This window comes from Glossina fuscipes, unplaced genomic scaffold, assembly GCF_014805625.2.
Source record: "Glossina fuscipes isolate IAEA_lab_2018 unplaced genomic scaffold, Yale_Gfus_2 1, whole genome shotgun sequence".
Lineage (NCBI taxonomy): Eukaryota > Metazoa > Arthropoda > Insecta > Diptera > Glossinidae > Glossina > Glossina fuscipes.
The window spans coordinates 15879707-15895137 of NW_023998415.1; the positions used below are offsets into that span (position 1 = coordinate 15879707).

The 15431-nt window shown below is 33.2% G+C and overlaps 2 protein-coding genes across 3 annotated transcripts in view; both read left to right on the plus strand.

Moving 5' to 3' along the window:
- Positions 1 to 23: 23 nt before the first annotated feature.
- On the plus strand, positions 24 to 15393 carry LOC119645073 (zinc transporter foi). Of its 2 annotated transcripts, none has more exons than XM_038044938.1 (7): positions 24 to 63; positions 11982 to 12624; positions 12708 to 13059; positions 13153 to 13322; positions 13394 to 14156; positions 14241 to 14509; positions 15148 to 15393. In XM_038044938.1, exons 2-7 carry the CDS (start codon positions 12133 to 12135, stop codon positions 15304 to 15306), a joined length of 2205 nt encoding a protein of 734 aa, XP_037900866.1. In that variant the 5' UTR covers positions 24 to 63; positions 11982 to 12132; the 3' UTR covers positions 15307 to 15393. The 2 variants fall into 2 exon arrangements, with proteins under 2 accessions (XP_037900866.1, XP_037900865.1); XM_038044937.1 differs by lacking the exon at positions 24 to 63 and adding an exon at positions 8642 to 8986.
- Positions 2473 to 15431, plus strand: part of LOC119645074 (protein ERGIC-53) — a 21779-nt gene continuing 8820 nt past the window's right edge. The window contains exons 1-2 of the mRNA XM_038044939.1: positions 2473 to 2477; positions 13292 to 13298. The gene's annotated coding sequence lies outside the window, so the exon portion shown is untranslated. The remainder of the gene's footprint in view (positions 2478 to 13291; positions 13299 to 15431) is intronic.

Here is a 15431-nt window from a genome sequence, read left to right on the forward strand (position 1 = left end):
TGTATATATATGTCCATATAATTTTCTTGCTACCATTTTCCTACTTCTTGCATTAAATAAATGGTAAGACTTCATTATCTAAAATATATTTTTGCACTTTTTAACTTCTTGTTGTTGTACGTAATTGCAAACAATGTCGAAATACGGCAAGCAATTCCATAATTATCAAAATATTTCTCGCTTTATTTAAGACTTGCAAAAGGCAACCTCGAAATTATGTGCATACGAGATTAATGACCATGCATGCACAGTTAATTTTTCAATCGTTAAAAATATACACGAAAGATATTTAGTTTTTCAAGTTATTTAATCCATATATTAATATTATTTATTAATAAATCGTTTAATTACTAAAGACATAATTTGTGAAGTCTGATTCCTTATTATGCATTAATTCATAATCTTGTCAATTGAGAAAAGAATTCAAACTTTAAAAAGTATACAACAAAAATGATAAGTTCTATACGCCTACACTGAGATAGCTTTAGCTTAATCTTCCACTTAAAGTGCTGAATTGTATAAAGTAATTTCGCCGAAAATTTATTTTGTGCACTTAAGGTTGATAGCCAAATTCCTGTATCTTCCGTGGCTACTTGAAACTGTGCGGTCAGGGTTGCACTACTTAAAAAATATGATCGGTCTCGGATAACGCTTAAAACATAAATTTAAACAGTTAATATTTTTATTCCAGATTTAATAATTTACAAAAGATGTGAAGAATTAATAAGAAATATTTTCATATATACCATTTCTATTGGATGACGATGAGAACATATTTACAAAGAGATTTCGAATATTTACAAAGAAACTTGGAAAAAAGTTCTTTTCGTTCTTCAGTTATTATTAGTTCCATTTTCGCTTTAATACCTAAAAAATCACTTGTAGCTTCTGATACTCTACAGCTATTTTCAATTTATTGTATGTTTTCTTTAAGTTGTATTGAATTATAATTAAATCAAGTCGAAGATACAAATGCTTACATGCAGCTGCCATATGTATATATAATTTGATGTTTACTTTGGATGTCAATGTTTGACTTACGTTTAAAAATGCTCAATCTTGTAGATCGAACGCAATTAGTCTTGAACGATATTTGTGGTCCCATTTGAATTTTTTATTATCAAAAACACTTCCTTTCGCGGGTTATTGCGAAAGATTGTATATAAAAATGAAACTTTTATACTTGGATGAGATGTGAACTTTTGTTCACTATCTTCAAACAATAAAGAAATAATTGTTAGTTGTTTATTTTCTAAGCTGTGAGCTGTTTGCATGGAATTATTTTTTGAATATACTTGAGGAATTTTTGCTTTTAATGTTGCAATATCTCACTTCTGTATTAATTGGCAAAAAGTAAAGAGTGCCAAGCTTGTCTGAGCGTCCGAATTTTTATAAATTCTGATTTGAATGAGTACTTGCTATGAATAGTAAGTTATCGCGTCTTGAACGGCCTTGTACCTGCCGTCCCAAGTAGATAATATTTATTTCCAAACTCGTCCTGTCGCTACAAACTGAAAATGTACCCGTTCCGCTATTAAATAAAAACTGACCGACAGTCCGACATTCATTCTATATTCCTGGCAATTATAAGTAAAGTGATAAGTCTAGGTATGCTTGCATTTTTTGGTGATAAATATGATAAGATTTATTGGATAAGTTTATGATTGGGAATTTAGGCAAAATTGTACCATACGTATGTCTGTGAAGGCGTTTTAAACGGGAAAAAAAATAACGTGAATGTGCTGATATCTGCTTAAATTAAAATATTTATACTTGCTTTAATTAGGGGCTTAGATGTTTAAGTTTCAAATTCTCAAAGTAAACAGCAACGAATATGAACTCGCAGCATTTATAACATAAAATTTAATACAGGTGCAGGTAAAAGGCGAATCATAGGTACGATGTCTCAAGTTTATAATTTTGAAAATCACTTTGGTGTGTACTTTAAAGAAAGACGTTTACTAGAAACAAAAAAAAAAAAAAAATTCTTAGACTACGGGCTTACAATTTTTATTATCTAATTTATTATTAATTAATTTCCGTCTTTGTGATTCGTTCAAAAAATTTCAATACAATCTCGGCATCATAAATAAATAGCGTGAATTCGTATCAATTATATTCTCGGTCAGTCTATAACTGTTTTCACCGTTAGAACAAGTGCAAAATCTGTATTCCATTTGGAATGAATCTTGATTATATTGCCTTTCAAGCAAATATATATTTACAAATAGCAATGTTTTGCTAATTTTTGCAAAAAATCTTAGCCTGTTTCGATAAAGGCAAAGGTGTAAACTAATGAGTTTTTGAATGATGGAAAACTGTAAAATATTTAATCTAACTAACAGTTACTTTAACAATTTTGAAATAACCGCTTAGGAACAATATTGCTTAGGAATGTGTTGTTACATAAGTGATCATAGAAGTGAAAAGATTTAATGATAAATTATTAAACAAGTGAAAAGGTAAACTATTCGAACCTATTTCGAAAACGAACAAAATAATTATTATGTCATATATATTGCAGCTTTTTTGTTGTTATATGTAAAAATCGTAAAATTTATTTTCTTAGTTATGATTATTATTATTATTATTATTAATTTCGCCAGAGAAATAAATTCTAAGACTAAACTCTTAAAAGCACTAGCATGCATCTAAGGCTATCGGCTTTTTTATTAAAAACTCTACCGCACTTGAGATTCGAACCCACGACCATTGACTTGCTAGTCGAGATTCCTCCCCTTCGGCTACTCAGGCGGATTTAGTTATGATATTTGCACGATTACATAAAGATTCTCTTGATGGGTTAAAATCAAGAATACAACGACGAGTTCTATGAAATAGTGCAGAATATATTTACTGCAATATTAAAATTGATTGATTGCATAATGTAAAATAGTAAAACTAAAATTGCCTTTTGCTGCATGGGAATGAATGAAAAGGTTATTTCAGCAGCCCTCTTACGTACTTATATACATATGTATAATTTTGTATTACTTATATAGTAATGCTATAAAATGATTACATTCTTATAAAAATCCTTAGCGAACGTTTTTAGGGCACTAAAGAATGCAACAGTTTGGAGCGGGCAACTTGCTTTTTGCTGACAACATGGTTTATCATGCACAAAAGAAATTTGATGCTTTGAAGCGTACTATTGGCTTTTGCTTGCTATTGATATTGGCATATGTTTGCACAATTGCTGTTTGTACTCTACTCTTGATATAGTAAACGGTATGGTTTCAGATCGTGCTCATATAATTCAATGCAAATTTATTTTGTGACCCTCAACTAAGAACATGTGACCTCTAAATTTGTGACACTGAAATTTCCAATAATAAATGATAGATCGATGGACACGCAATTTGACGATTAAGTGTGAATAGATTTTTGCAGCGTCTCTGATGTATGTTTGCAATTGCGGATCGTTTAACGAATGCAGAAAATAAGAAGAGTCTTGCTTACAACATATTATATGTAATCGTACATAAACATATAAAATTTTTTATGCTTTCTATATGCACGAGTATAATTGATGTATTGCACTGGCTAAAGGAAGAAAAAAATTCCATTCGTTTTATAAAAAAAAAATTGTTATGTTAATCGTATGCGATTGGACTTTAATCCTAACTTATTAAATGATATGTGAATTTTGGCGTAATATGATAGTAAATTTTTCGAAAACAAATATTTTTTATTGCCTTAATCCCTAAATGCTTAGGTGCCTTGAATCATCTGGAAAAACAATGCATTACCTAACGAAAATTCATGCCCTTCCCCAAGCGCTCCAAACAAGGGCGTCCATCAAATGAATTCCTGCTGGAAAGGTACAGAGTAATCTCTTTTCTCCAGGTTTCTAATTTCTCTAATACACTAAGAAATTTATTTAGAAAGCTTTTAGCCTCACTTAAAAGCGTGTCGAGACAAAAATGCGTTTGGGTAACTGCAAGAAGACGGCCGCTGGGTAGACATAAAGCTGCGAAGGGTTACAAAATTTTGAATACTTTTGCTAAAAAATTAAAAATTTAGCAGAGATCTTTCAAGTTGATCATAATATCGGTTGTCGGATTATATATTGTTTTGTCGATTTGTTCTGGAGAAAATGTGCGATCTTGTCTTTGAGAGATGCGGCATTAGCGGTAGTCTCTGACAAACAGTCTTCGAGGACAGATAATAAGGTGGAATATTTGATAATATTAGGGTATTTTTATGGTCCTTGAATTGCACGCTGTTAGTAAAAATTTATAAAAAATGTTTTATAATAAAAAACATGTTTTATAACTCATTCTAAAGCTTGTAACGCGTAAGTTTTTTATTCGAATTTTTCAAATCTTTAAAATAACATTAATTGTTAATAAGTTAATTTAAAAATTATTTATTTATTTAATTACATACAAATTTGTACATTTCAAAATTCAACTAATATCAAAGGAAGAAGAAGAAACAAGTAAGAAAGTTATATTCGGCGCATCTCGCCTATCCACCACTATACTTTTCGCATTCTACTCTCCAAGTTATTTTATTTGATACCGATATCGTTGCTATTATTAAGAAAGATTTGATCCACCATTCGAGGAATATACAAAACAGTTCTAAGCATTCAGTCTTGTTTGCCTTACGATAAAAAAGCAAAAAAATGAAAAAAACAAAATTCATTCACTTGTAACTTTAAGTGCGCGTGGATGGTTTTCTCTATTTTTGCACGTAAAGAAATTGTGGAACTTATTAGCCTTCTACCTCCTATAATTTCTGAGTAATGAGCAAAGACTCACAAAATTTTGTTAAGAAAAACGGAGCTGCGTTCAATTTACGTCCCAATGCCGCAATTCAGCTCTGATCAATTTTGACCCATTGTCAATAGTAATCTATTTGCAAGAATTTCCAATCTATTCTATCAATTTCGGAGTCGGTATCTTCATTTTTACGACCAGGACAGTGCCAACAACAAACACCAAATAGACGAAAAGACATGACATAATTAATTCAGAATTTCACACTGATCAAGCATATAAACGCTTCATATAGCGTCTCTGTAGCTTCTTTTTGAGCGTTACTCACATTACGAAAAAAAAACAAAATGAATACGCGCTCATTTTCCTTCCAGTGACGGGTATAGAACCCTGCTTAAATGAGAGGAGAATAATGTGTGTGTGCGTGTGTGCCTCTGATAACAATCCGGAGAAAATTGAAAGGGAAATATAAAATATTGCCTGCTAGCTGCTGCTAATAAATGTAAGCGCATCGATCCTATGATCGGGAATGGGTACACTTGATTTTTCGGATTGAATACGAATTTTGATCAGAGCAAGTATATGAATCATTATATAAGTTGAATAGAGCACGTAAAAGTTGATGTAACTCGTAAATTGACGGCACTGGGAAAGCCTAATCGGGTCATAGTTTCTGGTACGTCTGTTATGAATCCTCAGATCTAGCTAGAAGCTGGCGTATCCGCGTAGTCTTCGATTATTTTGGAGACGAAGGTAACCCTGAAGATTTTACGTCTTCCTTGCAATGATAGTCGGTCGATAAGTTTAAGTCGTAATTATTCAAAGCTAATCCATTAAGAGCATAATAATTAAAATTGTTCTTGCGCCGAGTCTGAAAAGGTGATGTGCGAATTGTCATTTGATAACTATGCAATCTCCGAACATTTTAAGGCAACGTAAGTCGTGCAACTCATGGTCGATTCAACTTTTTTGATTCTTTTTTGCCGTTTTTTTCTCATTCACCTCAAAATCATTACCACTTAGACCATTGAAAGCAAAACCGATAATTGGGATATGATGGAGCAGAATCATCATCACTGAACATTCGGAACGTGTTTGATAGGTTTCGGCAACAGATGAACGTCGAAAATGCAATTTGGACGGTTTCATGAATACCATCATCGACGTACGATGAATAAATCAATAATGTTAAATGGAAATTTATTTTATTTTATATCGAGGATGCTCGAAACTTACGAATTCAACCGTTATGTACATTGGTATTTCCTATTTCTTTATCATTTTTGCTTGTAGAAGAGACCGATCAAAATTTTTGCAAACACCTAACATCAATGTAAGCCGTTTGTTGTATAGGCAAAAGGTGTAATTCTTGAGCATGCATGAATACCATCAGGAACTGGAGAACAAGTAGTCTTTAAATTAATGATTTCATTAAAGACTTTCCCCTCTTCGCTTAGGACGACTGAAGTGAGGACATCTCATTGTTTATTTTCGTAGGGATAGTTACCCAATCCTTATATGACTTTTCAAATAACTCTACGAACAGGTCGGAAATTATGAAGCTATTAGACGATTCATAAATCTCGTACCGTATAGGAGATGGGATATCCGTTAACTCTCTTTGTATGTTTTCAGTATGTACGTAGGGTAAGTTAACAATGTATCCCTAATATTTCGTCAGCATTTTGAATAGCATATAGCTTTTAAGGAATTGAGCTGAAATCTTGCATTTGAGTATTTTATAATGTCAAGTTCATTCACTATTCCGTTTTTCTTAGGTAGAGGCTTAAATTAAAAAATTCCCGAGAACGATGCCAGTGTTGCATTTTTTTAAAATATTATTCAAATATATATATATATATATGTATACTTCCTCTTTTTTTAACTTAAAAGCATATAAATGTACAGAAATATTACCCACACTTCGATCCGAACAAGATTGTTAGAAGCTTCTTTACTAGACTGACTTACTTGACTCTTTGTCAAATTTCATGGAAACGGTCTAATAGGAATTTTATGCCAATGTTTTTTGAATGCGCTATGATCAGCAATATTTTTCCCTTGCTTAGATTTATAATAATATTGTGCACAGTTTTGTGCGTTACAAAGTACAGTAAGGTTATGTTATAGTTAACAACAAATGCTTTACGAATAACAACTTTTACTATATGTATATTATATTATCGGAAACGAGCGAGAATTATAAAATAGTTACGTGTTACGTGCGCATAAATAAACAAACAAACAGTTATTACCCCACTCTTACCTTTATATATATGATACGTTACGTTAATAGAAATTAAATTTCTTTGTCTGCGTGTATATGCTAAGCATGCCAATGAATAAATCGGCTGTTGAATTGATTGTGTCAGACGTGGGCTAAACATTGACTGAGTGGCTAAGTAAAGCGTTAAATACATCAACAATACCAAGAAAGGAGGGCAAACCCACTTGATTACTAAGTCAGTTAGTCAGTCAGTCAGTCAGTCAGTCAGTCAGTCAGTTAATCAGTTAGCCAATCAGTGAGACGAACGAGTACATTTCAATTGAGTATGTCGTCGTTTTTATTTAAAAAAAAAAAAAAAAAAAAAAAAAAAAAAAAAAAATACCGGCGACTGACTGATTAAATTAACCATTACGATACATTAATGAAACGGCTTGATTTTCTACTCAATAAAACTTTAAATTCTTTAAGTTCTTTTTCATCTGTTCAATTAAACTAAATTGAAACGAATTTATATAGCGAGCGAAGAATAATTATTTAAATTTTGGAAACTCTTTTTTTTTTTTTTTTTTTTTTTTTTTTTTTTTTTTTTTACTTTCTAAGACGAAAGCGAGATAACAAAAATTGAAAAAGTTTATTCATTACTGGCTTCTGTAATCATTTACATTCGAGTGTTGCTAATGCATGGAGATATCTATTTATTAAAATTTCTTCTTTCGATTCCAAATCGAAGATATAACATCTCAACCCAATACTGTTGTGCCCTATCAATATCATGTAATATTTAAAAACTTTGTACACTCTTGTACTCATGGCAACAAAATATTTTCACACTGGCTGTGTAGTGTCGTTAACGTAATTCACCGGTACTAAAGGTAGGTTCACTCTTCACGATCAAATGAATTATTAAATTAATATAAATTTAAGGCTTAACTCATACAACCTAATCACATATTACTTACTATCAAAAGCTTCTATAGTCTATAATCTTTTGGCCATAAAAGGCATCAAAAGATTGATATTGAAAATTATATCGGTACACATAGATGTACATCTATATGTATGATGATATGCAGAGCAAGCAAAGCTCTCACGGCTATGCTTGGCCTTGAAAAACTTCTGAATGTTAATGGCTTGCATTAAAAAAAAAAAAAAAAAAACTAAAATAAACTAAAAAAAACTAAAAAAGAAAGCAAAGATAAGAGGTGGTAAAAAGTGAAAAACGAAAGCAACAAAAAAAAATTTTAAAATTTTGAAAATCTTTTCCTCGAAAGTATCACCAGAAAATAGATTGACTGACAGCTAAGCAGCTAAGTCGGCCTGACCGATGGCGTTGGTGTGCATTTTTTGCGTGCGTCATGTATCATGTACCTTTTTATATTGAAATCCTGCGTAATAGCTGAGTAAACAAAATTTTTCCCAGCTCAGTTATACCGATAACGTGTTTGAGAGAAAGAAAGTCTGTTTTTAAGCATGCATGTGCGTGTTCATGTTGCAAACTTTTAACATTTTGAGTATTGATCGTCACAAGTTGAAGTTTTATCAATATATATACTATATAATAGTTTTTTGTTTTGTTTTTTTTTTTTTTTTTTTTTTTTTTTTTTTTTTTTTTTATTTTTTTTTCAAGTTTCTTACTTACTCATCAAGTGTTTGTTTTTATTAAGCCACTAACTTAACTACTGTGCACCGTGTGTATGTTGCGACACTTGTACAAGAATTGTGCAAAAACCATATTCGCAATTGATTTGATATTTATTTCAGTGTTATCGCGCGCGTAATGCGGCCCGTTTAAATAATCCTCCTAATGCTATTTATTGCTTTGTGAGAAAAATAAAACGGAAATATTTAAGCAATATTAAGTAAGAAAGTTATGCACATTGCTACCTTAAACGAGGGCGTGTTGTCAGTAGCTCCTTTCTCGATAAATTATATTTTGTGGCTTATTTTATATGTGCGCCTGGTTAGCGGATAATAACGAGCTATTTTATCAACTATACCGTTACATGGGCGGCGTGATGAATGCGGCGGCATAGTAAGTTAAATTTTCTTACCTAATGAAAACATTTTATATATATATATATATGTGACATAATATGGCGTTTTGTCTAAGCTTAAGTTGCTATCATTAGCGGAGTTTCATTTTTCCGATTTTTATTTTGGCGAATATCAAAATTGCAGTAACGAGCTTGGTAACCAAACTTAAACGAGCTGACCGATGTAACGGACATAGTTAAATCAATATTGAATTGTAGTCGACGAAGAATACGTGTGCCTCGTATGAAATGCAAGAAACAAAAGGATAAACCATATTTTAGGATTAGATGTAAGAAAGAACTGTGGCAACATCCCGTTACGGACAAACTATTTTCGAAAAGTTGGATTTTTTTCAATGTTTCACAAAATGTCCACACAATATATATATGTATATATATATATCTGTTCTTGGTCAGCGGGGTCATCTTTGCCGATTGCTAATTTCAGCTACGAATTCCTTGCAATATATGAATTTTTTTGTTTTTTTTTTTTGTTTTTTTAATGCCCTCAAATTGAATTTGAAAATCCGCTGAATTGGACCTTGGCGAAGTATGATAATTAAAAGGTAGTTCTCATCCTTCGGGACGGAGGGTTAAAAAAAATTTATTTTTACCTTATGCGAGCGCGAAAAGATTTAAAGACTAAATATGTTTCCTAGATAGACTTAACGATTGATAGTGATGGAGGCTATACAGACTCTACAGGTCTATGGTCCTTCGATAATTGTTCGCATTACTATATCTTTTTTTTTTTTTTTTTTTTTTTTTTTGGTGAATATAAAATTGCAGCAAATTTAAATTTATGAACGGAAATCGAAATGCATTGCAATGTAGTTATGTAATTACGTGCGTTGTCCTAGGTTTCGATAACACGCTCCCCATGGGTTATAATCGTAATGTAATGTAGTAAAATCTGCTGCAAATAGAAGCTAAAATTGAAAAATTGTAAGCTTAAGAAATTATATAGAAATGAAATTTAGGTGGTCGGGTATGAAATCGATTTATCTTGAAAAGTAAATATCGTACCGAAGTAATATTTGTGAGCAAACGATGACGTTTGTGTAACGGATAATAACTATAATCAACTCACGGGGAATGTAACGCAATATTAAATGCAGCGGTACCAGATTTATTTAATGGGTATGGCCACTTAAACCCAGTCTGGAGAGTCTGGTGAAAACCGCAGTCACCACAATACTCCCCTAAGGGTCGTATCTAGCAGCGAGACCACTGCCCTATTAAAAAAATCCATCCCTAAGGACTTCTCTCTGCGTAGAGATATTTAGAAAGTGGATGCTTGACCCCCTGTGGACCTTAAAGTCACTTGCCTTTGGATCTGCCATACAATCCAGGTTAGCCAAATCCAAACTATCCCTCCTCAAGACATATACATGTCGGTGGATACAGATGATATAGTCTGCTCCAAGCGCTCGACTACTACCATTACATCAACGTACTTTATAACCTAACTCGTACTGCTTCAGCTGATTTGTATTTCCGCTATAGCAATAGTCTGAAAGAAAAGAAGTTATCTTTTATGAAGGAAACCCCTAAACTCTCAGTAAGAAACACTTGTCACCGAATTATAGATAGTCAAGCCTTAATCTCTTTTTCGTTCGCCAAGTACGAACATCAGAAATCATCAAGTGGAGGTGAGAGTTTCGATACGTCTATGGACACCTCTTCAAGGCATGGGTTTGTCATCCGAGGGGAAAAGTACCCCAAGACCACCATTTTCTATCACAAATTTCTTGCTTGCCGTTTGTCAACGCAGCTGAACGCAGATGAATGATATTTTATGAAAGACAAAGCCGCCTTCCCTTTTGTTCGTCAAATGAATTATTTGTTTTTCAATTTTCGCATTGAATGGACTCATTGCATGTACGTATATTTTCCTTATTCTTATTATATATACTTTATGAAAGAAAGTAAAAGCCGATAGTGATGTCAACAATTAAATAAAATTTTCATTCCAATATAAGGCGTTCAGCATCGTTTAGTAGACAACTGCGACTACCTACTCGGCCATCACTTTTAAAAGGCATCGTTACACGTTTCGAAGCCATCGCCTGAATGGCAAGTCATTTAAAATGAAAAAAAAAGACAAGTGCAGGGAACATTCATCTTAAATATAGTTCTTTTTTATTTTTTATTTTTTTTATTTTTTTGTTGTAATAAATAATGTAAACGTCATGTAACTTTTTTTCTTTTATTTAAAATGAACATAAAGCAACAGTTAAAATAATTAATTAAGCGAACACCTGAAATTTAATACGAATATTAGACAATATTCTGTTATTTATTGTATGATCAATATATTCGTTGATATAATTTCCGATGGCTGTTCTCTTATTAAAAATATATTAATAAAACCATATGTTATAATATAATTTGCTATTAAGTTGGCAGTTGCGAACTATTAATTTAATTATGTTACAAATTATATGTGATATATAGGAAGAAAAAAAAAAATAAATAAATAAAAGTAAGAGACTGATAGGGGTGAGAGAGCGGGAAGAGAGAGAGAGAGAGAGAGAGAGAGAGAGACAGACAGACAGACAGAGGGAAGAGAGATCGAGTGAGTAAGTGAGTGAGTGGATGGGAAAGAGAGTAAGCGAAAATAAGGAATAGAGAGAAAAAGAATAAGAGAAGAGCAAGATGGACAAGATAGACCGATCTATTCATTATCCTGATTATGCCCGCTATTCAGATCAATACACTCACTATAATATATAAGCTCAAATGACATTTTCATTGCTATGGGTATTTAAAACATCTAATATACAAAAACCCCTACACGCAAGACTTGGCGTTGCCGCGAATGAATCTTTGCTTTAAAAGTTAATATTTTCCCGTATATGGATAATTCAATTGCTGCTCTTATTGGCGATTGCTTTGAGATTTCACAGATTTCAAGTGCGCAGCGCATATTTTTTTGTTTTCCTTAGGTTTTGTTCAACAACAACAATAACAAAAAAATGTGATTATTTTCAGAATTTAATTTTCAGAAACTGGAGAAATAGTCTAACTTCCGTTATCGACAACAGAAGCGGACCGTTCTAAAGAAAAACACAAAATCAAAAAAAAAAAAAATAAATAAAAAAAATAAATAAAAAAAAAGGAAAAAAAAAGAAAAGCATGAACTATGGCTCGTCATATTATGGCTGTGTGCGTGGTATGTTTACTGTGTGCCGAACATTTGCCCTGCCAACAACATGTTGAAAGTTTACTTACCTCTACCACCCCCTCCTCATCGCTTGACGATGACAATTTTAAGCATAAGTCGCAACGCAATGCTATAGTTTATACTACTACAATTGCAAGTAAGGCAACACCGCCGCATGTGAAAGGAGAAGATGAACGAGTCACCACCGATTCTCTGCTGCCATATGATACAACGAAAAGTTATAATACGAAGCGACGCAGAAAACGTTATACCGATCACGACGATTTAATGGCTGCAGACAATTCAAATGAACGGCCGAAAATCACGAGGGCTTTCTTGGAACGCATATTTAAAGAATATGGACGCGAGGACGACGATGTCATTCAGGCAGAAGATTTTCAACACCTTCTCAAACGGCTGGGCTTAAATCAATTAATACCGCTTAAAAGCAATTCATATAATAGCGAAACCGTATGTATTCTCAAGTAATATTGATCTATTAAGCAGTATTTTTTTGTGACCACATACATGTGTACGTTTTTATGAAACTTTAGTGCATTGTTGATTCAAAATTGGTGCATTATATAAAACCTCATGAACGCTATGATTGCGTGCATCATCACCAGCAGCATCACCTTAACGGTGAGGGTCATTCTGTTTGCGTTAATTCGACAGAAGATGGTTGTGCTCATGGCTGTGCCACTGCGTCCCTGGAGTCGTTCACTCACTCAAATTATACCTTAAGCCCACAAGATCTTATGAATATATGTCCGGTTCTGCTGCATCAATTGATTACAGCATCACAAGATCCGGAAGAACGAGGATGTATAAAAGCAGAAATCTTGGTGCAAATCGATTCATTGGAAGCTAAACACTTTAGAAAGCATAAGGATGACATACTATGTGGTAATTCGATCATATATTATATAACCAAAAAAAAAAAAAAAATCTTGCTGATAATAGGATTTTTCATTTTGCGATTTCGTTTTTCTCTGATAGTGTGGATATATGCTTTTGTATCAGTGTTTGCTTGTACTATATTAGGTTTGGTCGGTGTTGCTATTATACCATTTATGGATTCACGTTTTTACAAGCATATTATACAGTTTTTGGTGTCGTTGGCTGTTGGCACCATGACTGGCGATGCGCTTTTACATTTATTGCCTCATGTAAGTTGAAATAAATTGCGCCGCTTATGCAATATGTTGCATGGAAATTATTATCAATGAATATTTTCAAGTCTCTGGCTGGCCAAACGGAGAGCAATATGATATTTAAGGGTCTCACTTGTATGAGCGGCATCGTGTTCTTTTATATTACGGAACACGGTTTAACAATGATCTCTGAGTGGCGTAAAAGTAAAGAGAAGAAAGAGACAACGAAACCATCGAGAGCTAAAGTAATGCGCGATCCGGACTCTTCTCTCAATAATTCGGTAGCCGGCGATAAAATGTGCAAATCCAAGTATAGCTCATATCCTTATTGCTACGACGAAATAGCTATGGATACAAAAAACGATGTCTGGATGCATTTGCCTCACAATTTAAATGATAACACTGTTCATACACGTAATGGTAAATTGGACGGAGAAGTCGGCGAGACGGCGGCTCAATCTTTATTATCAACTTCACAGAACAATTATGCTCCCATAGCGGAGGCCAATCACCAACATCATCATAATAATCATCAGCAACAACATGATCGTCATCAACAGACTGAGCAGCCCCATTTAGCGCACAATAGTGGCATTACTACAGATTTGGAAGGTAACATTGTAGGGGATGGAATTAAATCTGGACCTGCTGCAACAACAGCGAATGGAAAAGGTTTGCCTTTAATGAATGGCACGGTGACAGTGATATTGCGGGAGCATGAATCCACCCATCACGGGCACAGTCACAAGCATGGTCACGTACATTCGCCTCCCAAGTCATTGAGTGCTGTCGTCTGGATGATTATTATGGGTGATGGTTTACATAATTTCACTGATGGTATGGCCATAGGTATGTATGTTGAATTAAATTTTCAATTAATTTACAAAATCATAAATCATTTATATACATTTCATTACTTTTCATCACTTTTAGGGGCAGCGTTTGCTGAGAATATAGCAGGAGGATTTTCTACATCGTTAGCAGTTTTTTGTCACGAGTTGCCGCACGAACTGGGCGATTTCGCCATACTTATGAAAGCGGGCATGTCTGTCAAGTCAGCGGTTTATTACAATTTATTAACTGGTGTTCTAAGTTTTATTGGAATGATTTTTGGAATAGTATTTGGGCAATCGCATGAAACAGCACAGTGGATATTTGCTGCCGCAGCAGGTTTATTTATATATATAGCGCTTGTAGATATGGTAAGAAAATGAAAAATGAAAAAAGAGAAAGAAAAAAAAAAAAAAAAAGCAAGTAAAATTGCATTCGACTACGATCGAATCTTTTATAACTACCGTTCGTATTGAAAACTCAACGAAAAAAGAAATGAAATTTTTGAATGCTCTAAAATATTATAGCATGGTTCGTCTGTAGATGTTGCTAGCGAAAAAAGTTGACATTTCTTTATCGGTTTACCTTTTCTAGTTTATATTTCTTCTAATAATGAGTCGAGAAAATCCCTAAAAGCAAAAGCGTTCTCAGTTTATGGATGCACTGTAGGCGTGTGTGTAGACAGGCGTATTTGATCGATTTGGTCCGCTTTCTTCTATACTAACCGCTGTGCAAGAGCTTGCAATCTTTTTAGCAATTTTAAGGTCGAAATATTAATTTTTCCGATGCGGAAAAAATGTTCCACATATATAGACGGACGGACAGGCCAATATATTTAGATCGATCCCAAGTGCACGATGCAGCTTATTTCTGAGTTAAAATGCAAATACCTAAAATCCTTTTATGGTGCATATCAAAAAAAAAAAAAAAAAAAAAAAGAAGCAAACGGATAACTGTGTAGAAATTTTTCTAATAAATTTTTATTCTTTACTTCTCTTTTAACTTCCAGATGCCGGAAATTTCAGCTGCTCATAAATCGTTGGAACAGTTTACCTTGCAAATTTTAGGCATGGGTAGTGGCGTCCTTCTAATGCTATTAATTGCAATTTATGAAGATGATTTAATGCATGTCTTCTCGGATAGTGGTAATCATCAGCACATACATTAAAGGTTTTCTTGTATTGTTGTTGTTGTTATTATTATTATTATTATTATTATTATTATTGTTATTATTATTATTATTGTTGTTGTTGTTGTTGTTGTCGTCGTCGTCGTCGTCGTCGTCGTCGTCGT

Bases quoted from the DNA above. Each gene is read 5' to 3' on its own strand.
- LOC119645073 (XM_038044938.1), top strand. From the start codon at position 12,133: ATGGCTCGTCATATTATGGCTGTGTGCGTGGTATGTTTACTGTGTGCC. The intron at 13,323-13,393 runs GTAAGTTGAAAT...AATATTTTCAAG, and splicing joins TTTTACATTTATTGCCTCAT to TCTCTGGCTGGCCAAACGGA. The intron at 14,157-14,240 runs GTATGTATGTTG...CATCACTTTTAG, and splicing joins CACTGATGGTATGGCCATAG to GGGCAGCGTTTGCTGAGAAT.